This window comes from Hylobates moloch, unplaced genomic scaffold (genome assembly GCF_009828535.3).
Source record: "Hylobates moloch isolate HMO894 unplaced genomic scaffold, HMol_V3 SCAFFOLD_13, whole genome shotgun sequence".
Taxonomy (NCBI): Eukaryota; Metazoa; Chordata; class Mammalia; order Primates; family Hylobatidae; genus Hylobates; species Hylobates moloch.
Window position 1 is genome coordinate 105,005,610 of NW_026652288.1, and position 23,495 is coordinate 105,029,104.

The following is a 23,495-nucleotide window of genomic DNA, read 5'->3' on the forward strand; positions in this document are numbered from 1 at the left end:
AGGCCAGAGTGCAGTGGTGTGATCTCGGCTCACTGCAACCTCCACCTCCCGGGTTCAAGTGATTCCCCTGCCTCATCCTTCTGAGCAGCTGGGACTACAGGCGTGTGCCACCATGCCTGGCTAATTTTTTGTATTTTAGTAGAAACAGGGTTTCACCACGTTGACCAGGATGGTCTCGATCTCCTGACCTTGTGATCTGCCCACCTCGGCCTCCCAAAGTGCTGGGATTACAGGTGTGAGCCACCGCGCCCAGCCACAATTTTGTTTTGTTTTGTTTTTGGTTGAGATGGCATTGCACTTTGTTGCCCAGGCTGGTCTTGAACTCCTGGCCTCAAGCAGTTCTCCTGCTTCCACCTCCCAAAGTGCTGGGATTACTGGTGTGAGCCACCACACCCAGCTCTGATCATTTCTAATTAGGCAGCACAGTTAATCATGCAATCTAGAAAGCTTGAAGCCATCGGAAAAATTGAGGCTGGTAACCAGACACTAGCTGAGCGTTGTGTGTTCTCTGCTCTCTGGGGCAGGATGGGAGGGCTTGAGACCCACGGTTCTAAGGAGGAAGAACATCTGGCTCCCTAATCTGGGAGAGTGACCTTTTTTTTTTTTTCCCCCAAGACGGAGTCTTGCTCTGTCTCCCAGGCTGGAGTGCAGTGGATCTCGGTTCATGCAACCTCTGCCTCCTGGATTCAAGTGATTCTTCTGCCTCAGCTTCCTGAGTAGCTGGGATTACAGGTGCGCTCCACCACGCCTGGCTAATTTTTGTATTTTTAGCAGAGACGGCGTTTCACCATGTTGGGCAGGCTGGTCTTGAACTCCTGACCTCGAGATCTGCCTGCCTTGGCCTCTCAAAGTACTGGGATTACAGGTGGGAGCCATCATGCCCAGCCAGGAGAATGACTCTCAAGGACAAGGTGCAGAAATGGCTGGAGAGTTTCCCACCACCTCTCGGGAACAGGAGTAAAAGAAGGGAGAAAATCTCCAGTGCTATTATATATTTCAAACATTACTTGTTTGCATAATAACCAAACACTGAGACAGCAGGCATCAGAGTGCCATGAAGTACAACACAACTCCCACTTCCATGCTTGAAGAGCTTTGTGAGAGCTGTGCCTGTCGAGGCAGGGGACATGTACTGTGGACTCCAGAAATGACACAATGTTAGCTGGCAGACACCTCAAAGATCCTCTGATCCCAACAGACTGGGAGGTGGGGTGGGTGAGTGGAAGGGGCTTTCTCAAGATCACACAGCGAGGGGGTGACAGACCAAGGGGCTAGAAGTTGGGTCCCCTGGATCTGGGCCACCTGTTCTCTATACTTCGTCTCACTGACTTGCACATATTTCGATAGGCAGATGGGTCTTAGGAAGCCAGAGAGTTGTCATGACAGCAAGGGTAAGGCATCATGGGAGGTTTGGGAGAGGTCATTGAGGAAAGTCGCTAGCAGTTCGTTGTCTTTTTTCACAACCAGGTACTATTACATATTTCAAACATCACAGTGGCTGGAAGCAACAGGGTAGGAACAGACAGGCGTCGTCGCTTAACCTGGTCTTTGGGGACCTTGACATCAAGACTGACAGGTCAAATCTTTGGTCTCAGGGAGAAGAGTGCCAGCTCACCCAGAAGGCAGAACAGCTAACAGCTGTGCCCAGGAGAGGCAGCAGTGGGAGTCGTGAAGGAGAACCGGGGTCCTGTCCCAGCGTCCCAGCCCAGCTACCCAAGTAGAAGGTGGGGCAGCATCTTCCATGGCTGAGTCTTGGGCAGTGGGTGCTCGTCATAGTGTCAGGTTTCTTCCCCCAGCTCCACGATGTGAAGACTGAGGTGGTCCCTCCAAGCCCCGCTCAGCAAGGAGGACAGGGCTGGTGGATCCTCCAGGGTCAGGTGGGGAAATAAGAGTGTTTCATTCTTGAAGGGGAAGCTGCACTTCTCCACGGCACGCCTGGTGGTGCCAGGCGTCACCACAAAGAGGCGGCAGAGCCGTGGCCCACCAGCCACTTGGCAGGCTGGTTGTCTGGTGAAGCTTTTGAGGGTTTGGCACAGGACCCAGTCCTCAGTCCCACCCATGTCCACCAGCTCCACTGGTGCCCCCAGGCCTGGGAGGTGTAGGAGGTGCCGGGGGGGCATGTAGGTGTGAGTGAAGAGGATTGTGTAGTGGGTGGGTGCGCTTGGGAGCACGGGGGCGTGGACCACCTGCTCCAGGTACTCCAGGCCAGGCACCAGGCCCCCCTGATGCAGGCAGCCGAAGAGGAAGGCGCCGAGGACATTGAAGAGGACCACGGTGCCCTTCCAAGGCACAGGCTGGGTCTGTGGGCTACAAAGCAGGACCAGGGGGACCAGGAGGGGAATCAGGAACCGAGCCTCCTGGTGGCTAAAGGCAGATAGCAGGGCCAGAGGCATGAAGTAGAGGAGAAGGAGATAGGACCTGGGGCTGGACAGCAGGCTCCAGGCACCCAGTGCCCTCAGGAGGCCCATTTGTGCAGAGGCCTGGAGGCCGACTTGCAGCTGTTGCCACGCAGCCTGCAGGGCCTGGGCGTGCAGCACCCCGAAGAGCAGGAAGCCGTTGACTGCCAGGTGAGTGAGCCGCGCATGCGTGCCGTGCCTCGCCAGGTTTTGGGGATTCAGGTTGTAGTGCAAGAAGTTGACAGGTGTAAGGACGAGGGTCCTGGATGTAGCGGGGCTGGAGAAATACCAGCTGTCCATGGCCACAAACACCGCTGCTGTGAGGGCCGCCCCAGGGAGCAGCACCAGGGCCTCCCGGGTCAGGGACTTCAAGCCAGGGGTTGTGGCTCCACGAGTGCCCCAGAGGTAGAGGGGGACCACAGCAAAGGCCAGAAAGGTGGGCCGGTTGAAGAAGCCAGCAGCCACAATGCCGCCAAGAAGCCAGCTGTGCCACCATGGACCCGGCGCAGGCTCCTTGCGTGTAGGGCCCCACATTACATGGGAGGATACCAGCACCAGCAGCCACGTGAAGAGGAGTCCCTCAATGGTGTTGGAGAAGGTCCTCGTGTAGAAGACCAGGGTGACGTAGGAACCAGACAGCAGGGCCAGGGCGTTCCAGCGATCCGCCCCCAACAGCGGGGCCAGGTGATACACGGCCCCGTCCAGAGCAAAGGAAAGAGCAGTGAGGAGGAGCCGTGGCCCCACCAGCAGCACATAGCCGCTCACCAGGCCAGGCCACGGCCCCAGCTCCTCCCAGAGCCTGAGCAGCCAGAAGGTAGAGCCAGAGATCAGCAGGGGGAAGACCACCGTGCGGCAGGAGCTGCTGGGGTAAAACTCCCAGGGCCGGGTGGCCTGAACGCCCAGGATGTCCTCTGCAGAGAGAGAGAGGCAGAGGTGAGCCAGTACCAAGCTCAGGGCTGTAGTGGGCAAAATTCTAGGATGGCACCCCACATTTCCCACCCCTTGGTGTGTGCCCTGCATAATCCCTGGGACTGTGCACAGGATGGATTTTTTCCTCCCTTCCTCCCTTCCCTCCCTCTCTCCCTCCTTCCTTCCCCTCCCCTCCCTTCCCTTCCTTCCTTACTTTCCTTCCTTCCCTTTCCTTCCCTCCCTTCCCTTCCTTCGTCTCTGTCACCCAGGCCGCAGTGCAGTGGTGAGATCATAGCTCTTGCTATGTTACTCAGGCTGATCTCAGACTCCTGGCTTCAACCCATTCTTCCACCACAGCCTCCTAATGTGCTGGGATTACAGGTTTGAGCCACTGCACCTGGCCCACGGATGGACTGTACTGCTGTGATTAGGTTACGGTATACAGGAGCACTGACTGTAAAATAGGGAGACTATGGGGTGGGCCGGACCCAATCACAACAATCTTTTAATAACAGAGTTTTCACCAGATTCAAAGCACGAGAAGGATTTGACATGCCACTGCTGGCTTCAAGATGGAAGAGGCCATTGGCTAGGAATGTGGGTGGCCTCTGAAAGCTAAGAGCAAGAAAACCGCACCATAGGTTCCACAGCTGAAATGAACTAGATTCTGCTAGAATTAGAGAGCTTCCAGACAAGAACTCAGCCCAGTCCATATGCTGATGTCCACCTTGTGAGCAGAGAGCCCGTGCCGCACTTCTGATCGACAGAACTGTGAACTCCCAAATGGGTGCAGTTTTAAGCTGCTAGGATTTTGAGGATTTGTAAGCAGCGGCAGAAGCAAGTGCAGGGGAGCTCAGAGTGCAGAGGGCAGGAGGTGCCTCCCTGGGAGATGAGGCGGCAGTGTGTCCTGGGAAGAGTGTGTGGGAGGCAGGCAGGTGGGGGAGGCCTAACCTCTTCTCAGGGTTCCAAGATCTCAAAAGTCAAGGACCAGGACCCTTGTCCTTACACCTGTCAAGCTTGACAGCAGAGCCCCATCTCTGATAATGACTTATCAGGAGATGGGGGGAGCGAAGAGGGGTAGGGGATAAGCCATCAGCGTTATGTCAGAGGTGATTTATGTTTAGTTTGTTTACAATACTTAAATTTTTTTTTTTTTTTTTTTTAGACAGAGTCTCACTCTGTCGCTCATGCTAGAATGCAGTGGCGCTATCTTGGCTCACTGCAGCCTCCACCTCTGGGGTTCAAGTGATTCTCCTGCCTCAGCCTCCAAGTAGCTGGGACTACAGGCACCTGCCACTGCGCCCAGCTGATTTTTGTATTTTCAGTAGAGACGGGTTTCACCGTGTTGGCCAGGCTGGTCTCGAACCCCTGACCTCAGGTGATCCACCCGCCTCAGCCTCCTAAAGTGCTGGGATTACAGGCGTGAGCCACTGCACCCTGCCTATGATACTTAAATTTTTTATAAGAAGAATATATCCAAGTAGTACTTACATAATTGAAGCAATACTCGCTGCTTGTTCTGTAACCCTGTGCCCCAACGCCCCAGAGCTCTGAGGGGTGGGGTGAGGAAGCAGCTCCACTCCAAGCCTCATCGTTCACTGCGCCTCTTGCTTGATCACCTGCTGGCTGTTTTGAGCTGATTATACAGCCTGGGGATCATTCAGGCTCTTTGATTCTGCTACTTATTTCTCCAGCCTTTCAGCTGTTTTATCTGTCTATGTTAGATGGTGAAAGGGAAGCAAAATCCAGGATCAAATCTATCTGGCTGCTTTTCTGGTTAAAAAAAATGTGAGGGAAAGAAGATGAGCCTTTTAACTTAAAAAACAAATTCACCTGTTGAGCCCTGTGGCAAAGAAAGCTGATGCCTCCAAAATGTCTATTCCCTCCTCCTTCATGAGACTTTTTTTTTTTTTTTTTTTGAGACGGAGTCTCGCTCTGTTGCCCAGGCTGAAGTGCAGTGGCACAATCTTGGCTCACTGCAACCTCCGCCTCCTGGGTTCAAGCAATTCTCCTGCCTCAGCCTCCCAAGTAGCTGGGATTACAGGCGCCTGCCACCATGCCCGGCTAATGTTTTGTATTTTTAATAGAGATGAGGTTTCATCATGTTGGCCAGACTGGTCTCAAACTCCTGACCTCAGGTGATCCACATGCCTTGGCCTTCCAAAGTGCTGGGATTACAGGCGTGAGCCACCGCATCTGACTCCTTTGACTCTTTATCTGGGCACTTGGTCAGATATAAAGACTATAATTTTTAGCTTCCTTTGCAGCTAGGTGTGACCTCATGATACATTCTGCCCAGTGTGATAGAAATGGGCAAAAAGCATGCGACCTTCAAAATATGACCTTAAAGAGAGAAGTAATGCCCTTCTCCTTTGTTGGCTGGAAAGACTGCCTGTAGACTTGTTGGCTGGAACTCAAGCAGCCGTCTTGAACTATGAGGATGATGCCATATGCCCATCACATCTGAAACGCCTCAAGGCCTTTGGGCGAGACGGCATGGGCAAGGCAACTACCCTCATGGTGTGTCCCACACCACCTAACAGATAAGTGAGTGTCCCAGGTCTGGGTTCCCTTACCCCTCACTTGAATCTACAGCAGAGAAGTTTCATTATCTCAGATCACAGCCCTATGGAAGCTCTTGCCAAACACTGGGGAAGCCCAACTCTAAAAGTGTTCTCCTGGGAAGTCCAACACAGCTCTCATTCTGAATGACCTGTGTTGTCGGTCCAAGCAGGGATACATCAAAGAGACTGGTGGTTTATTAGCATTACCCAGAAGGTCAGTGTTACCACTCGGGAAGGAGATACGAAGTCCCCACTTCCAAGTTCTTACCCCAGAAAGAGAGGCTGCTGCTCTGCTTGTGGATTCACTACTCATCTGCACAGACATGCTACTCCCTCCCCACAAAGTCTCCCGTGAGCTTCTCAACCAGACTCTGCTGCAACTCGTCTCAGCCACACATGCGGAGTCTTACCTGCCATCACCTCAGGTGACTGGAAGAATTCATCTGGGTGCACATAGCCCGTCTGTGGAAGGAGACACCACAGCACTCGGAACAGGCTGAGGCCACCCCAAAGCACCCTGACTGCCATCTTCAGATCCAGTTGTTGCTAACACACCGGGCCCAAAACCTGGAATGATGTCCCAGCTGCTGCAGATGCTACGCCGGATCCACAGATCTGCATCTGTTGAGGATAACACCTGTTGGTTATCACGATGTAAATTATAATATATTCAACTGTCTGAACAAACTCAAAATGGATCTGTCATTTAATAAAAGTGACAATAATAATAATAGCTACTTTATACTCTATGCCCACTAACTGCCAGGCACTTGACATGCATATTTCATTTAATCCTTCCCACAGTCTGGGGCAGTGGGTCTTAGGATCCCTGTTTTACAGATGGGGAAACGGAGGCCTCTGCTGAGTAACTCGGTTACTTGCTGATCATATTTGCTAAGGAGTCTGATGGTTAATTTTATGTGTCCACTTGACTGGGCTAAGAGACACCCAGATAGCTGGTAGAACATTATTTCTGGCAGTGTCTATAAGGGTATTTCAGGGAGAGATTAGCCTTCATTGTGGTTTTTTTTGTTTGTTTGTTTTTTGAGATGAAGTTTTGCTCTGTCACCCAGGCTGGAGTGCAGTGGCATGATCTCGGCTCACTGCAACCTCCACCTCCCGGGTTCAAGTGATTCTCCTGCCTCAGCCTCCCGAGAAGCTGGGATTACAGGCACACGCCACCACACCCAGCTAATTTTTGTATTTTTAGTAGAGACGGGGTTTCACCATGTTGGTCAGGCTGGTCTTGAACTCCTGACCTCATGATTCGCCCACTTTGGCCTCCCAAAGTCCTGGGATTACAGGCGTGAGCCACCGCGCCCGGCTGAGATTAGCCTTTGAATTGGTAGACTAAGGATCAGCTACACCAATGTGGGTGGGCATGATCCAACCCATTGAGGGTCTGAATAAAACAAAAAGGTGGAGGAAGGGTGAATTTGCACTCTCTTCAGCTGGGATAGCCATCTTCTCCCGCCTCAGACATCGGTGTTCCTGGTTCTTGGGCCTTCAGACTCTGTGTCTCACACCAGTGCCCCCCAACCCACCTCCCTGAATCAAGTTCTTAGGCCGTCGGACTAGGACTGGGAGTTACACTGTAGGCGCCTCTGTTTCTAAGGCTCCCGACTCAGACAGAATTAAACCACCAGCTTTCCTGGTTCTCCAGCTTGCAGGTGTCAGATTGTGGGACTTCACCAGCCCCCATAATTGCATGAGCTAATTTTCATAGTAAATGATAAAGCCTATTCCCTATTGTTTCTGTTTCTCTGGAGAACCCTGACTTATACAAGGTCTAAATAAGACATTTGCTCAATGTGACATTTGCAAGGAAGATTAGGGTACCCAACAAATCTGGGTCTTGCAGCCCCATCCTGATCTCCAGCTCCTATCCACAGGCCAGCATGGCAGGCTGCTGCTTGCATTTCTGAAAACTTGGGAAAGTCAACGGATGCCACCCGTTTCCCTGCGAAAATTACACTCAACCCCATTGTTTCCAGTCACTCCCTCCAACTTTCACACACCCTGGAACCTGCCTTTTGGAAGGTGATGGGAACATTGGTAACTCTGTATGATGAGAATTCTAACTCCCTCAACTCAAATACAGTATTAACTGCATCTCACAAGTTTTGCTATGTAACTCAAAGAGCAGTGACAATCTGAGCCCATTGCATGCCGGATCTGTAAGTCCAGAGCATCGCTGCTGAACAGGAAAGCAAGCTTGACAACCTGCTTGTCCCTCCTCCAGAAATAGTGATGTTGCCCTGACTTCTTGATATTTTAAATTCTGACCTTAAATAGTTCTTTGCTCTCAGGTGTAATGTCAGGTGGCTCACACCTATAATCCCAGAACTTTGGGAGGCTGAGATGAAAGGATCGCTTGAAACCAGGAGTTCAGACCAGCCTGGGCAGAAAAGTGAGACCCCCGTTTCTACGAAAAAATAGCTGGACACAGTGGTGTGTGCTGGTAGTCCCAGCTATTCAGGAGGCTGAGACAAGAGGATCACTTGAACCCAGGAATTTGAGGCTGCAGTGAGCTATGATCACACTACTGCACTTATGCCTGGGTGACAGAGCAAGACCCTGTCAAAAAAAAAAAAGCCGGGTGCAGTGGCTCACGACTGGAATCCCAACCCTTTGGGGAGGCTGAGGCAGGCAGATTGCTTGAAGTCAGGAGTTCGAGACCAGCCTGGCCAACATGGCAAAAACCCGTCTCCACCAAAAAAATACAAAATTTAGCCAGGTGTGGTGGTGTGCACCTGTAATCCCAGCTACTCAGGTGGCCGAGGCACGAGAATTGCTTGAACCCAGGAGGTGGAGGTTGTGGTGAGCTGAGATCACGCCACAGCACTCTAGCCTGGGGGACAGAGCAAGACCGCCTCAGTCAATCAATAAAATTTTTTTAAAAAAGAAAACGTTGTTAACTACAGTTACCCTACTCCGCTATCAAACATTAGAAACTAAATCTTCTAACTGTAGTTTGTACTGTAGCTTATATTCTAAACTTATTTTTTTCCTAATATTGGTTTACTTGTGCATTCTTTTTTCTTTCTTTATAATCCTCACCAGAATTTTGTTGATTTTGGGAATTTTTTCAAAACATCAACTTTTGCCCTTGTTTTTAATTTCTTTGCTCATCTTTATTTTTTCTTTCCTTTTACTCTTTTGGGTGATTATTTTATTGTTTTATTTCAAATCTTTTGATATGAACACAGCTCATTAATTTTGAACCTTATTTTCTATGAGAAGTGTTAAAGGCTACAGATTTTTCTCTAAATACACTATTAACTGCACACCACAAGTTTTGCTATGTAATAATTTCATCAACTTTTGATTCTAAATATTTCTAATTGCCATTGTAATTTCTTCTTCCACTAATGCCTTATGGTTGAAGGATTTAATTTTTAATGGTCATTTTTGTAGATATTCCATGGATGCTTGAAAACACCATACATTCTATACTTACTGGATATAGAGTTCTAGAAATTGTCATTAGATCAAGCTTATTAGTTGTGTTGTTGAAATCTTTTTTTTTTTGAGACAGGGTCTCACTGTGTTGCCCAGCCTGGAGTGCAGTGGCACGATCATGGCTCACTGTAGCCTCGACGTCCTGGGCTCAAGCAATCCTCTGACCTCAGCCTCCTGAGTAGCTAGGAAGACAGGTACGTGCCACCATCCTTGGTTAATTTTTAAATTTTTTGTAGAGACAAGGTCTTGCTATGTTGCCCAGGCTGGTCTTGACCTCCTGGGCTCAAGCAATCCTCCCACCTTGGCCTCCCAAAGTGCTGGGATTACAAGCATGAGCCACCCTGCCTGGCCCAAATCTTTTATATTCTTAATTTATTGATTTTTTACTGCTTATTTTATCAATCACAGAAATGTGTGTTGAACTGGCTCATGAAATAGTTGACTTGTCTAATTTTCCTTGTAATTCTGTCAATTTTAGTTCATTTTTGAAGCTATATTATTATATTTGTAGAAATTTATAATTGTTATGCCTTATTGGAAAATTGAGTATCTTATCATTATATAGTAATCTTTTAATCTCTAGTTCTGTTTTGTCCTAAAATATATTTTGTCTGATATTAATGTAGCTATACACACTTTTTGGAAACTTAGTATTTACCTGGTACATCATTTTCCACCCTTTTCTTTTCTTTCTTTTTTTTTTTTTGAGATAGTCTCGCTCTGTTGCCCAGGCTGGAGTGCAGTGGCATGATCTTGGCTCACTGCAACCTCTGCCCCTCCTGGGTTCGAGTGATTCTCCTGCCTCAGCCTCCCGAGTAGCTGGGACTATAGGTGCACACCACCATGGCTGCCTAATTTTTGTATTTTTAGTAGAGATGGGGTTTTGCCGTGTTGGCCATGCTGGTCTCGAACTCCTGACCTCAGGTGATCTGCCTTTCTTGGCCTCCCAAGCTGCTAGGATTACAGATGTGAGCCACTGCGCCTGGCCAATTTAGTGTTATTATTGACACATTTATTTCTACCATCTTATTTTGTGTTTTCTTTTCTTGTTTTTTCAATTTTTTTTTGTTCTTTCTTGCCTTCTTTTGGATTAGTTTTTTTTTCTCTTTTCTCTCTAACAGTTTGGAAGTTACATATACTCAGTTTCCAATATGCTATAAAATACCATATATTATTTAATATTTTAATATTTAGTATACTATGTTATATGTCTTCACTATGATGACTCTGGGTGCACATTTCTTTTTATTTATTATAGTCGAAAGTTTTTTGGCTTCTCGAACCTGTGGATTAGGGCCCTTTGTCATTTATAGAAAGTAATCCCTCATTAGACTATATGATGCTGATAAAGACATACCCGAAACTGGGTAATTTATAAAGAAAAAGAGGTTTAATAGACTCACAGTTCCACGTGGCTGGGGAGGCCTCACAATCATGGTGGAAGGCAAAGGCACGTCTTATATGGCAGCAGGCAAAAAGCGAATGAGAAGCAAACGAATGAGAAGCAAGCAAATGAGAAGGAAGCAAAGGGGGTTTCCCCTTACAAAACCATCAGATCTCGTGAGACCTACTCACTACCACGAGAACAGTATGAGGGAAACCACCCCCATAATTCAATTATCTCCCACCAGGTCCCTCCTACAGCACGTGGGAATTATGGGAGCTATAATTCAAGATGAGATTTGAGTGAAGACACAGCCAAACCATATCATAGACCTTCTCAGTCTATCTTCCATGTCTCTTTAAGTTCTATTTCATATTTTCCCTATCTTTAGCTCTCTTGGCTATATGTCGGGTAAGTTCTGTTCTATCTAGATGTTAAACCTGTCTATGGAGTTTTAAATTTCAGTTGTTATATTTTTCATTTCTACAAGTTGTTTGATTTTTTTCCACATCTGCTTGCTCTTTTATGATATTTTCAAGACTCTCTTTTATTTATTAAATGATATCAAACATACTTGTTGGATATACTAGGTTTGATAACTCCAGCGTCTAAAGTCTGGATCTGAATCTGCTGTCTTGTTTCTGCTGGATCTCACTCATAGTGCCCTGTTTATTTGTATAGTTAGTAAATTATTTTATTTAGGGGCTGCTCATTTTCTTTGGAATATTACCGTGGGAATTCTTTGAGGTCAGGGATGAAGGCAAATTTCTGAGTTCCTCTTGAAAGGATTTACACTTGCTTCTCTCAGGTAACTGTGGGCATTACAAGCCTAGGACCATTTCTAATCAAATTTTTGGCTCCAGGTTTTGTGTGTGTGTGTGTGTGTGTGTGTGTGTGTGTGTGTGTGTGTGTGTTTATCTTTTAGGAAGGGGGATAGTGCCTGGTCATGTAAATTCATGAGGGCAGGCTCATGATTACAAATTCTGAAGGGAGATACCCCACCCCCAGCTCAATTTGATTAGCATCAGGATCCAACAAGGGCAATTTTCCTTTCAGTCCTGTAGGGATGGAATATTTTTTCTTCCTCTTTTTTTTTTCTTTCTGAGACAGAGTCTTGCTCTGTCACCCAGGCTGGAGTGCAATGGCCTGATCTTGGCTCACTGCAACCTCTGCCTCCCGGGTTCAAGCAATTCTCCTGCCTCGGCCTCCTGAGTAGCTGGGATTACAGGCACGCGCCACCATGCCCAGCTAATTTTGTATTTCCAGTAGAGACGGGGTTTCACCATGTGGCCAGGCTGGTCTCGAACTCCTGACCTCGTGATCCGCCGGCCTCAGTCTGCCAAAGTGCTGGGATTACAGGCGTGAGCCACCGTGCCCGGCCAAATTTATTTCTTAGGCTACCTTTATATTAGAACGTGGCTCTCTAGAGTCACAGTTTTGCGGGGAGTCTCCTGTTAGGCTTCCCTCCTGGTGGGCAGTAGGTTTTATCTTCCGTCCTGCTAGTCCCGAGAAGCTACCAAGTCCTGAAAACCTAATTTGCATAACCCAACTTTGAGGGTATCTACAAAAAATAGCTTTTTGTTTCCTAGCCTTTACAGTACAATAAGACACCCTAGAAGGAGATAGGAAGAGTGGAAGGCATCCCTGCTGTCAAATGGCATGCAATGTAGGGGCCTGGAGTGGCCAGTGGTTTGGATAATGAGGAAGCCAAGGAGGCTCTCAAATTCACAGTTTTGTATGTATCCTCAAGTCCAAATCTGGCTCCTGCGCTTTGCATACCTCTCTAAGTCCCTGTCTTCATGCCCAAGTACTACTTACATTTTATTCGGCTTACATACTATTTTATCCAGCATTTTAGTTATTTTCAGCACTTTATTCCTTTTATAATTCAAGGACAACTTTCCACTTGTGTCCTGTTTAACAACCTTTATTTTATTTCTATTCATAAACATAATACAAGATTGTTGTAGAAAAAGTAAAAAGTGCAATAAGCCAAAAGGGGAAAATGGAAATTACATGCAGTTCCTGTCACTCAAAAAAACACTGTTAGGCTGGGCGCGGTGGCTCATGCCTGTAACCCCAGCACTTTGGGAGGCTGAGGCCGGTGGATCACCTAAGGTCAGGAGTTTGAGACCAGCCCGGCCAACATGGTGAAACCCCATCTCTACTAAAAATACAAAAATTAGCAGGGCGTGGTGGTGGGCGCCTGTAATCCCAGCTACTCGGGAGGCTGAGGCAGGAAAATTGCTTGAACATGGGAGGCAGAGTTTGCAGTGAGCCAAGATCGCGCCACTGCACTCCAGCCTGGGGGACAAGAGCGAGACTTCGTCAAAAACAAAAAACAACAAAAAACAAACAAACAAAAAACACTGTTAACATTTTGATATATGATTTTCTTGGAAAATATAGGATTATATTTGTTTATTCTTATATATCTACACTTTGGCATAACGTTGGCATAAGAAATAGTCATGTTGAGAGTTAAGACAGGGATTGAGAAAAGCTAAATTAGTTTAAGCTGTGTCCAGTTATTCTCAAGGAAGTCATATATTTAAGAGACAGCCTTGGTCAGCAGATCCTTCTGGTCATGATTTGGGGGAGGGGTGCAGGAAACATGAGGGGACTATGTTGCAATCACAGGATGTATCTCAAAACTACTATGGGGGAACTTGTATATCTCCACAACTGCTGAAGGCATCTGCTGAGGGTGAGTGGGAATGGAGGATGCTATACCTAGGTCTCTGAGCTGGGCTCCAGAAGAACTGATGGCAGGCTGTTCCTCAGCGTATGGGAGGGTGGGCAAGTTGGCATCATGACTTCCGCTATGAACAAGCCAGTCTCATGGGCATGTGGCCTTCGATAGCATGGCTCTGCTGTCCTCTATCTCACCCTCACCCACTCTTATTTTGCCCTCCAGTTACTACACACCCTGCCCAAGCCTGTGCCATTGCCTGGGGCTGCTCCATCTCAGTAGTGTAGCTTTGCAACACTGAAATTGAGTTTTGTCTCTGTAAGGGATGTCTGACAATTCAGTGAGTATTTTCAATGTATCTATTATATATTTGTAAATGGAAGGGGATCATACAATGTTTGCTTTAAAATTTGCTTTGTCACTTAGCAAAGTATGACCATCTTTCCATATATCATGAGCATCCCCTCCCACCAGCTGCAAGTTCTCCTTCCATCATGCATCTACTCCTTCCCTCTGTTCTCTTTGGTTGACACCTTCCTTTCCATCAATAGACACGTGAATCTCTCTACCATTCTTAGAGAAACAACCAACCAAAACTCCCTTGAAACTGTATGTCCCCTCTTTCTACTACTACCTTTCTCTCCTCCTCCCTTCACAGGGATCCTCAAACCATCTGCATTCACTGAATTCACTCCTCGCTTTTTAATTTCATTTTTTTTTTAGAGAGAGTGCTCTCGCCTCCTTGGCCTCCGCGTTGTCAAAACCATTGGCCACTTCAGGCTCCCGCACTGCCTGCCATTTGACAGCAGGGATCCTTCCACTATTCCTAGCTCCTTTTAGGGTGTCTTACTGTACTGTGAGGGGTGGGAAACAAAAAGCTACATTTTGTGGATACTCTTGAAGTTGGGTTATGCAAATTAGGTTTTCAGAATTTAGAAAGCAGATGTGAGACAGGCCATATTTTTGCAGTTTTCTTTGTTTTCTCCTGGGAAACAAGATCGTTGAAGACATGGGGTGTTCGTGCATCAGCTTTCCACTATCCAGTCCCCGCTTTGTGGGAATGGAGGACACAGCTGCAGTTATGGTGGCCACAGTGCTGTGTTACGAAACCCAGCTAAGTTCTACAGGTGGCTTTACAGTAGCCTGACTGTTGCAAGAGTGGTCGCTACTTTATGGAGTTACTTCTGGGTGTTCAGAGAGTTTTTCCTGGAGGCCCGAATAGAGATCATTTTTCAGTGTACCGAATGATTTTTACTACCTATTTGCCTGTATCAAATTCCTTTTCTGCTGGCTTCTATTTCTTGTACTGAACCTTCACCATTTGGTATCAGAAGTGGCTGCAGCTAATAGGCCCTTAAGGATGACAGTATTCATTTGTTAAAAGAAAATAACGGTCGGGAGCGGTGGCTCACACCTGTAATCCCAGCACTTTGGGAGGCCGAGGCGGGTGGATCACCTGAGGTCAAGAGTTTGAGACTAGCCTAGCCAATATGGTGAAACCCTGTCTCTACTAAAAAGACAAAAATTAGCTGGGCGTGGTGGTGTGCACCTGTAATCCCAGCTACTCAGGAGGCTGAGGCAGAATTGCTTGAACCTGGGAGACAGAGTTTGCAGTGAGCCGAGATTGCACAACTGCACTCCATCCTGGGCGGTAAAGCAAGACTCTGTCTCAAAAAAAAAAAGAAAAAGAAAAAAGATGAAAGGAAGAAAGAAAGAAGGAAGGGTGGAGAGAAAAGAAAGAAAGAAAAAGAAAGAAAGAGAAAGAAAGAAAGAAAACAACTACCCGCCTATCCTTTATGCCCAGAAAGAAAAAAATCTTTCAAGAACAAGGACAAAATAAAGAGATTTTCAAGAAAACCAAAACTGAAAGGTCTTCACAAGCAGATCTTCAGAAAATTATAAAGAATATATATCAGGCAGAAGGAAAAATGGTTCCAGATAGATCTGAGACGGAAGTAGGAATAAAGAGCAAATAAGTTGGTCATTAAATGAGACACATCTGGAAGGTGGAAGTCAAATAAATACCATCTTCCTGCTGCTTTGACTGTTTTCTTCTAGCAAGTAAGGTATAGGAGATGGATACAGTTTCTGAAGTAGTATTCCATGTTCATTCACCGGCTTCGTTGGGTGCTGCTGACGGGCGGCTGTGGTGGTTTGGCAATGGCTTTCTAACACTGAGTCATAATTAAAGTGCTGTGTTCTTGAATGCAATTGTTCCAGTGTTGGTCTCCTGAGTCCCCACTTCCTGATAGGGGACAGAAGTAGTAGCTCCGTTGGTCAGTTTTGCAGTGTTCTGGGAGTCATTCCTGGGGATTCAGCCTAGAGCTTGATCACCAAGCACTTCCAAAGGTTTTTAAGCAGCTAATTCCCTATATTAACTCCTTTTTGCATAAAACGTTTAGTTGTTTGCAAACAACAACAACAACAAAAACAATGCGAGCTGCTTCAACAATTCATCATGTTGCCAGGTGTGGTGGTGCACCCCTGTAGTCCCAGCTCCTTGGGAGGCAGAGGCAGGAGGATTGCTTGACCCCAGGAGTTCAAGGTCAGCCTGGCAACACAGTGAGACCCCCATCTCTTAAAAGAAAAAGCAGGAAACAATTCATCATGTCACATAAAAAAACAACCAGGCTTGGTACTGCCAGGGTCCCTTGCTGCTTCTCAGGTCAGCCTTGATGCTGCCTTTCTCTTTGTGTGGACATAACGCTTAGTTCCAGCCATCCCATCCAGACATGACAACACTGAGAAGTGTCTGTATTTTTGAGGCTATCTCTTTTTAAAACAGGTTTATTGAAATATAATTAATATACCATACAATTCATTTAAAGTGTACAATTCAATGGTTTTTGGTATATTCGTAGACAGGTGCAACCATCACCACAGTCAATTTTATAAATTTTCATCACTCAAGAAGAACCCCGTATCATTGAGTTATCACCTCCCATCCTTGTCCACCACCCCAGACACTGGAAACCACTAATCTACTTTCTGTCTCTATAGAGTTCCCTATCCTGAACTTCCCTATGCATGAAATCGTAAGGTCCGTGTGGGGAAAAGGAAGAGAGATCAGACTGTTACTGTGTCTATGTAGAAAAAGGAAGACATAAGAAACTCCATTTTGATCTGTACTAAGAAAAATTATTCTGCTTTGAAATGCTGTAATCTTAGCTTAATCTGTAATCTTAGCCCCAACCCTGTGCTCACAGAAACGTGTGCTGTATTGACTCAAGGTTTAATGGATTTAGGGCAGTGCAGGATGTGCTTTGTTAAAAATGTGTTTGCAGGCCATATGCTTGGTGAAAGTCATTGCCATTCTGCATTCTCGATTACCCAGGGACACAGTGCACTGCGGAAAGCTGCAGGGACCTCTGCCCCAGAATGCCTGGGTACTGTCCAGGTTTCCCCCCACTGAGACAGCCTGAGATATGGCCTTGTGGGAAGGGAAAGACCTTACAATCCCCCAGCCCGACACCCATAAAAGGTCTGTGCTGAGGAGGATTAGTGAAAGAGGAAGGCCTCTTTGCAGTTAAGAGGAAAGCATCTGTCTCCTGCTCCCCTGGGAATGGAATGTCTTGGTGTAAAACCTGATCATACATTCTATTTACTGAGATGGGAGAAAACCGCCCTATGGCTGGCGGCAATACTGATTTCCACTGCACTGAGTTGTTAGGTAAAGTTAAGCATAAATCTAGCCTACGTGCACGTCCAGGCACAGCACCTTTCCTTAAACTTACTGATGACACAGAGTCTTTTGCTCACATGTTTTCCTGCTGACCCTCTCCCCACCATTACCCTAGAGTCCTGCCACATCCCCCTCACTGAGATAGTGGAGATAATGATCAATAAATACTGAGGGAACTCAGAGACCAGTGCCGGTGCAGGTCCTCACTTGCTGAGCGCCGGTCCCCTGGGCCCACTTTTCTTCCTCTATACTTTGTCTCTGTGTCTTACTTCTTTTCTCAGTCTCTTGTCTCCACCTTGCGAGAAATACCCACAGGTGTGGAGGGGCAGGCCCCCTTCAGTCTGGAGGCCTTTGTGGCTGGCTTCTTTCACTTAGCAGAATGTTTTCATGGTTCATCCATGTTGTAGCAGGTATCAGTGCGTCCTTACTTTTCATGGCCAAGTGATATCCTATTGTGTGGATATACCACATTTTGTGTGTCCACTCATCTATTGATGAACCTCTGAGTTGTTTCCATGTTTTGGCTATTGTAAACAGTGCTACTATAAACTTTTGTGTACAAGTTTATTCGTGGACATATGTCTTCATTTCTCTTGGTATATACGTAAAGTCCCTGCATCCTGTGGTAACTTTATGTTTAATCATTTGGGGAAACTTCCCGGTTGTTTTCCAAAGTGGCTGTGTCTTTTACATTCCCACCAGAAAGGTATGACGGTTCTAACCAACACTTGTTATCTGACTTTTGGATTCCAGCCATCTCAGTGGGTGTGAAGTGGTATCTCATTGTGGTTTTGATTTGCACCTGCATTTCTTTTTAAGATCAAGGAAATCTTTTCCAGAAGTTCACCAGCAGACTTTCTATCAAGTGCTGTTGAACAGAACTGCATCAAATACACCTTCCCAAACCAGCCACTGGCAAGGGAAATGAGATTACTGATGAAGACTCACTCCTGGGTTGGAGCTAGGACTGTGGGAGCTTTACCCTAACAACAGGTTCTGTTAGGAAGGAGGAAGGAGGCAGAGGATCAGCTGTGTGGCTGCTGCACGTGGCTTCCACGGGCTCGCACAGCTTTCCTCCTCCTCAGGCCATTTGTTCTTAGGCTCCTCTTCCTCTGTCCACCCCTTAAATGTCAATGTTCCTGGTCTTCAACGTCCTCCATATACACTCTTCCGGATCATCTCATTTACTCTCATGGTTTCCATTTCTACTTGATGCCTTCTGAAATTGCTTCTTTTCTGAGCTTCAGATTTACTGATAATAATAAGGAATACTATAACAATAATAATAGCACTACCATTTTTTAAATTAATTAATTTATTTATTTATTTTGAGACGGAGTCTCGCTCTGTCGCCCAGGCTGGAGTGCAGCGGCGCGATCTCAGCTCACTGCAAGCTCCGCCTCCCGGGTTCACGCCATTCTTCTGCCTCAGCCTCCCGAGTAGCTGGGACTACAGGCGACGGCCACCAGAGTGGCTAATTTTTTGTATTATTAGTAGAAATGGGGTTTCACTGTGTTAGCCAGGATGGTCTCGATCTCCTGACCTCGTGATCCACCCACCTCGGCCTCCCAAAGTGCTGGGATTACAGGCATGAGCCACCGTGCCCGGCCTAGCACTACTATTTTTTTTTTTTTTTAATTTTTTTGAGATGGAGTCTTGCTTGTCGCCTAGGCTAGGTGCAGTGGCACGATCTCGGCTCACTGCAACCTTTGTCTCCCAGGTTCAAGCGATTCTTCTGCCTCAGCCTCCTGAGTAGCTGGGACTACAGGCATGTGCCACCACGCCTGGCTAATTTTTGTATTTTTAGTAGAGATGGGGTTTCACCATCTTGGCCAGGCTGGTCTCAAACTCCTACCTCATGATCCACCTGCCTCGGCCTCCCAAAGTGCTGGGATTACAGGCGTGAGCCACCGTGCCCAGCCTAGCACTGCCATTTATTAGATACATATTACCTTCCAGGCTTTGTACCTTATTTAATTATCACAAGTCTATAACCTTATCCTTTTTTTTTTTTTTTTTAAGACAGCATCTTGCTCTGTCACCCAGGCTGGAGTGCAGTGGCATGATCTCAGCTCACTGTAACCTCCGCCTCCCAGGCTCTAGCAATCCTCCCACCTCAGCCTCTATAAACCTATTCTTATCCCTGTTTTACAGACAAATGAACAGGTTTTTTGCAAAAGGTAACGGAACTAATAAGTCGGTGAAGCTGGAAGTTGGACCCGGTCTGTTTGACTCCACTGCCCTGCTCCACTGCCTGTTAGGCTTCTGTACCTACTTCAAACACAGGGCAGCCCAGAAGAACTCATCACCTTCCCTGGAACCAGCCCTGTCCCCAAGCTCCCTACAGCAATGAGGGAACTACCATGTATTAGTGTCCCAAACTCCTGGTACCAATTTACTGTGTTAATCTATTCTCACACTGCTATAAAAAACTGCCCAAGACTGGGCAATTTCTAAATAAAAGAGGTTTAATTGACTCACAGTTCTACATTGCTGGGGAGGTTTCAGGAAACTTACAGTCATAGCAGAAGGGGAAGCAGGCACCTTCTTCACAAGGTGGCAAGAGAGAGTGTGAGTGGAGGAAATGACGGGCGCTTATGTAACCATCAGATCTCATGAGAACTCCCTCATTATCACAAGAACAGCATGGGGGAAACCGCCCTATGATCCCATCCCCTCCCACCAGGTCTCTACCTCAACACTTGGGGATTACAATTCAAGATGAGATTGGGGCGGGGACACAAAAGCCTAACCATGTCATACCATTTGCCCAATTTAGTCCAGAATCCCACGGGCTATCTCCCTCCTCCTTTGTCCCTTCGCTATGTAATGCCAATGTTGCTTGCTAATTATTCCTTGAACCCAGCTCTTGTTCCTCATTCTCCACTGTCACTGTCTGAGTCCAGGTATGCTGTGACTGGTGCGCATGTGCCTGGGATTTCTTAGCCTTAGGGGTGGCTGGCTATGCAGAATCTTTGGATGGCTGGAAGCCCTGGGTTGGTTGTTTCTGTCTGCAAACAGCCCCCTCCTTTGTTAACCAGTGTGTCATACAACAGCAATCATTTTCCGTGTATGAATAATGAGGGAGATGTTAAGAAGCATGACCTGGAGTAGACTGCACCGCCATCCGCCTCTCCACTTTCCCTCTCTCACTGCATCCTTCCTCCTGACTGCGGCAGAGACAGGCTGAATCACTCCCCTGTGAGAAACCTCTGGATGGGGGGCCATCCCCTCACCACCCTGAGGACCAGGTCCACATTCCTTACTGTGGCTGACAAGGCCCTCCACGGCTTCCAGTGTCCCCTTCCCGCCTCCACTCCTGTGTTCGTGAGTAGAATTCGGTGCTCCAGAAACATCACGCCTTCTGCAGCCCTCTCCTCTATTCTGTGCTGTTTCTCACCCCAGCTTCTTGGCTCACCTGGTTTCACTTACCCAATATGCTAATAACATGGAGGTTAAGACCAGCAGTGGCATCAAGTAACCCGGTTCAAGTCCTTGCTCTCTGTCACTTGTTCATGGTGAAAGCACTCAATCTCTCTGAACCCCAATTTATACCTCAGCTGTAAAACAAGTACCTATCTCAGGGCTGTTGTGAATATGAAATGAAGAAAATATGCAGACATAAGTGGTTGCTTTCTTTATCCATTTTGCTTAACTGCCCTAACCCCCAAGAAGCCTTCCCTAACCTCCGTCTGAAGGACCCTGTGCAAAACTCTGCAGGCGCCATGCATTGACTGTTGTCTGATTATTTCTCTGCCCTGCTTAGCCGAGGTCTCCCAGGCATGGAATCCCTTTGAGATTCAACTCCAGCCTGGGTGGGCCCACTGGGGCCCATCTGTCAAGGACAGTGCGGGAGGTCCTCCGGAGAAGGTGACAACGTAGTGGGGCATCGACCATAACAAATGCGGCAGCTCTAGGGAACGACCCCCGCCCGCTGGCGTCTCTCCAGTCTGAGACCTCACTGGAGGAGCTGTCCATGTGGCTGCCTCGCCTTTTATCCCAGGGGACAGAGCCAACGCCAAGCGTGGCAACCACTCACCTTAACCTAATCAAGATGCAGCCTGCTCATTCATTCATTCATTCATTCATTCATTCAGAGGGATCTATCAGGGTGCGGGTCCACATCCTGCATCTCCAGTAGCCTCCTGGGGGTCGGTCCTTGGGAGGGCTCGTGAGCGGAAGGCTTTAGAATGAAGGGACAGGGCCCAGAGTCATGGAGATTGGACTGTGGGGCAGGGGAGCAGGCATTGACAAACACGCTGCCAGGGGCATCCCGCGCGCGTGTGTGGGAGAATGTGTAGGGCAAGCAGCAAGGAGAGACCATCTGGGAGACAGGGGAACAGCCAAGCAGAAACTACTGTGCTGGGCACGGGGGGAGGCCGGGAAAGACAGCACATCTGTGGGGCGGGAGGAGGGGAGGGAAGGGAGTAGAAACACTGCTGCTGCCAGCCGCAGGTGATGGGGACACCTGTCCAGTCTGCTGAGTCCGAGGGCCTGGGCCCGCTTTTGGTGCCCCATGTTTCTCCGGCGCCCAAGTGTGTACGCAGAACCGTGTCTGCTCCAGGGACAGCAGTGAACGAGCACCGTCCGGAATGGCAGAGCCATCGCGTGTGGCTCATTCCAAGAAAGGTCCCTACCTTCATATGTAAACTTCCTAACAAAGCTGCTGGGTCGCGGCTTATGGGAGAAGGCGGCGGGCCCAAGGTTCGGCCCCTTTCTCTGAATCTGGCATTTGGAGCAGGCTTTAAGACTTCGGGAAAAGCCGGGCCCCTGCGCAACCACCAAAGGCTGCTTCTCCGGCCCTCAGGACTAAGATCGTGTTCCAGTCCTCCAGTCCTCGGGGTCTACTTCAGGGGTACAAGGTGAGAGTGGCTCTCCAGAGTACATTTGCCTTTTGGTGCCGCATTGCATCCTCACTTTGACCCTGAGCGCTGCAGTAAACCCCGCAGGGTGCTCCACCTTGAAGCATGGGAAGATCTGATGCTGGCCGCCTTCTTCATCTGGTTGCCTGAAAGGGCCCGTGTTTATCCTTCGCTTCACAGAGAACGCAACACACAACATTAAACACACATAAAGAGAGTGAAAGAGAGCAAGGCATCTTCATCAAGGAGGGGCACCATTTAACCACCCGCGACCTTGCAGTGCGCCTCTGCAAAGTGGGGACTACGCTCTGTAGCAGGAGATGGGGGTGTTGAGGATTTTGAAAGTAGTTCCTAGTTTTCCGAGGCAAAGGTGTCTGGGGCTGACGAATGACTTTTGAGAAGAAGGAATGATGAGAAATGTCCTCATTACAGAACTTTCCCGGCCACACTGTGAGTCCCACGCAAAGGCCCCATGACCACCAACCGGAGCGCTGGGCGCTCCCTGGCAGGGTCGCCTTTGCTTTTTCCGCGCCCCCATGCCACCCCTGGGCCAGGAGGCCATGCTCGCATCCTGGGAGTGCAGGCCTGGCCCGAAGTGCAGCCCCCGAGGCCAGGAGCCGAGATTCTTCTCGGCTTCGTGCTCAGAGCTTTGCAGCGTGGCATGGTTCCCTCCTCATGCCCTGTCCCTGTTTCATACCTGGGGGAACTGAGACCCAGTCCGGTTATGGGCCTCCCTGAGAACACTGGCCTCTAGCAGAAGCGGATTCAACCCCAGGCCTCAACCTGGGCCCAGGCCCGTGCTCTGGAGTGGAGTTTACCCACGGCCGCCCTTCCTGGGCAAATGTCACCGCTGCCTCCGTCCCCCTAGGTCCGGGGCGGGTCAGTGCTCTGAGCCAGCGGACCCCGGCCTAGGGACAGGTGCCTGCGAGAACGTGGGGGGCGGCCCCCAGCTCCCCTGCCCTCCTCCCTAGAGGCTGGGCCTGCTGGTCTCCCGGCTGCGCGCAAGGTGGGAACGGAGCCGACTGGGGTCCCCTCGCCCTCCCCGCACCCGCTCCTCTGGAGCCGCTGGGGCTGCGCACCGACTCACCCGCGCGGCCTCCGGGCTGCGCCTTCAGCGCTGGCGGCGTCCTGCCCGGCGAGGGCCAGGGTCCCAGGCGGCCCCGGAGGCGGCGGGACCGCAGGGCGGAGGGGAGGCCGTGGGAGCGGCCGGGCGCGCCTCAGCAGCGCGGAGACCGGGGCCACCGCCGCCTGCGCAGGGCCGGCCGGGAGGGAGGAGGAGCGCGCGGGCGGGGCCGCCGTGTACGTCCCCGCGGTCCCGGAGCGAGCTGGGGCCACGCTGGGGAGGGTCCTGGGGGCGCCGCTGTCCCTCGGGCCGGGCCACGCCAGGCGGGGACGGGTCTCGCTCCGCCGCGCTCAGGCTCCCTCCCCGGCAGCCCCTCCTCGGCGAACAGCCTTTCAGCGCGGGGGCCTCTTAAACCAGGAACCCCAGGCCACGCTTCTCCTGTTCGGAATGACCATTTCGGGGCTCTCTGTGGCGGGGAGCT

The 23,495-nt window shown here is 49.0% G+C and overlaps 1 protein-coding gene across 4 annotated transcripts; it reads right to left on the bottom strand.

Moving 5' to 3' along the window:
• Positions 1-977: 977 nt before the first annotated feature.
• Positions 978-23,230, bottom strand: PIGZ (phosphatidylinositol glycan anchor biosynthesis class Z). 4 transcript variants are annotated; one of them, XM_058426807.1, is made up of 4 exons: positions 21,129-21,209; positions 10,735-20,649; positions 6,280-6,490; positions 978-3,307 (listed from the first exon to the last, which is right to left on the bottom strand). In XM_058426807.1, exons 3-4 carry the CDS (start codon positions 6,395-6,397, stop codon positions 1,779-1,781), a joined length of 1,647 nt encoding a protein of 548 aa, XP_058282790.1. In that variant the 5' UTR covers positions 6,398-6,490; positions 10,735-20,649; positions 21,129-21,209; the 3' UTR covers positions 978-1,778. The 4 variants fall into 4 exon arrangements, with proteins under 4 accessions (XP_058282790.1, XP_058282791.1, XP_032027851.1 ...); XM_058426808.1 differs by having other exon boundaries at positions 10,735-20,329; positions 20,522-21,200; XM_032171960.2 differs by lacking the exons at positions 10,735-20,649; positions 21,129-21,209 and adding an exon at positions 23,039-23,230.
• Positions 23,231-23,495: the final 265 nt, after the last annotated feature.

Excerpts from the sequence above, each read along its gene's own strand:
- PIGZ (XM_032171960.2), bottom strand. The coding sequence starts at position 6,397 with ATGGCAGTCAGGGTGCTTTGGGGTGGCCTCAGCCTGTTCCGAGTGCTG. Across the intron at positions 3,308-6,279 it reads GTCACCTGAGGTGATGGCAG|AGGACATCCTGGGCGTTCAG; the intron begins GTAAGACTCCGC and ends CTCTCTCTGCAG.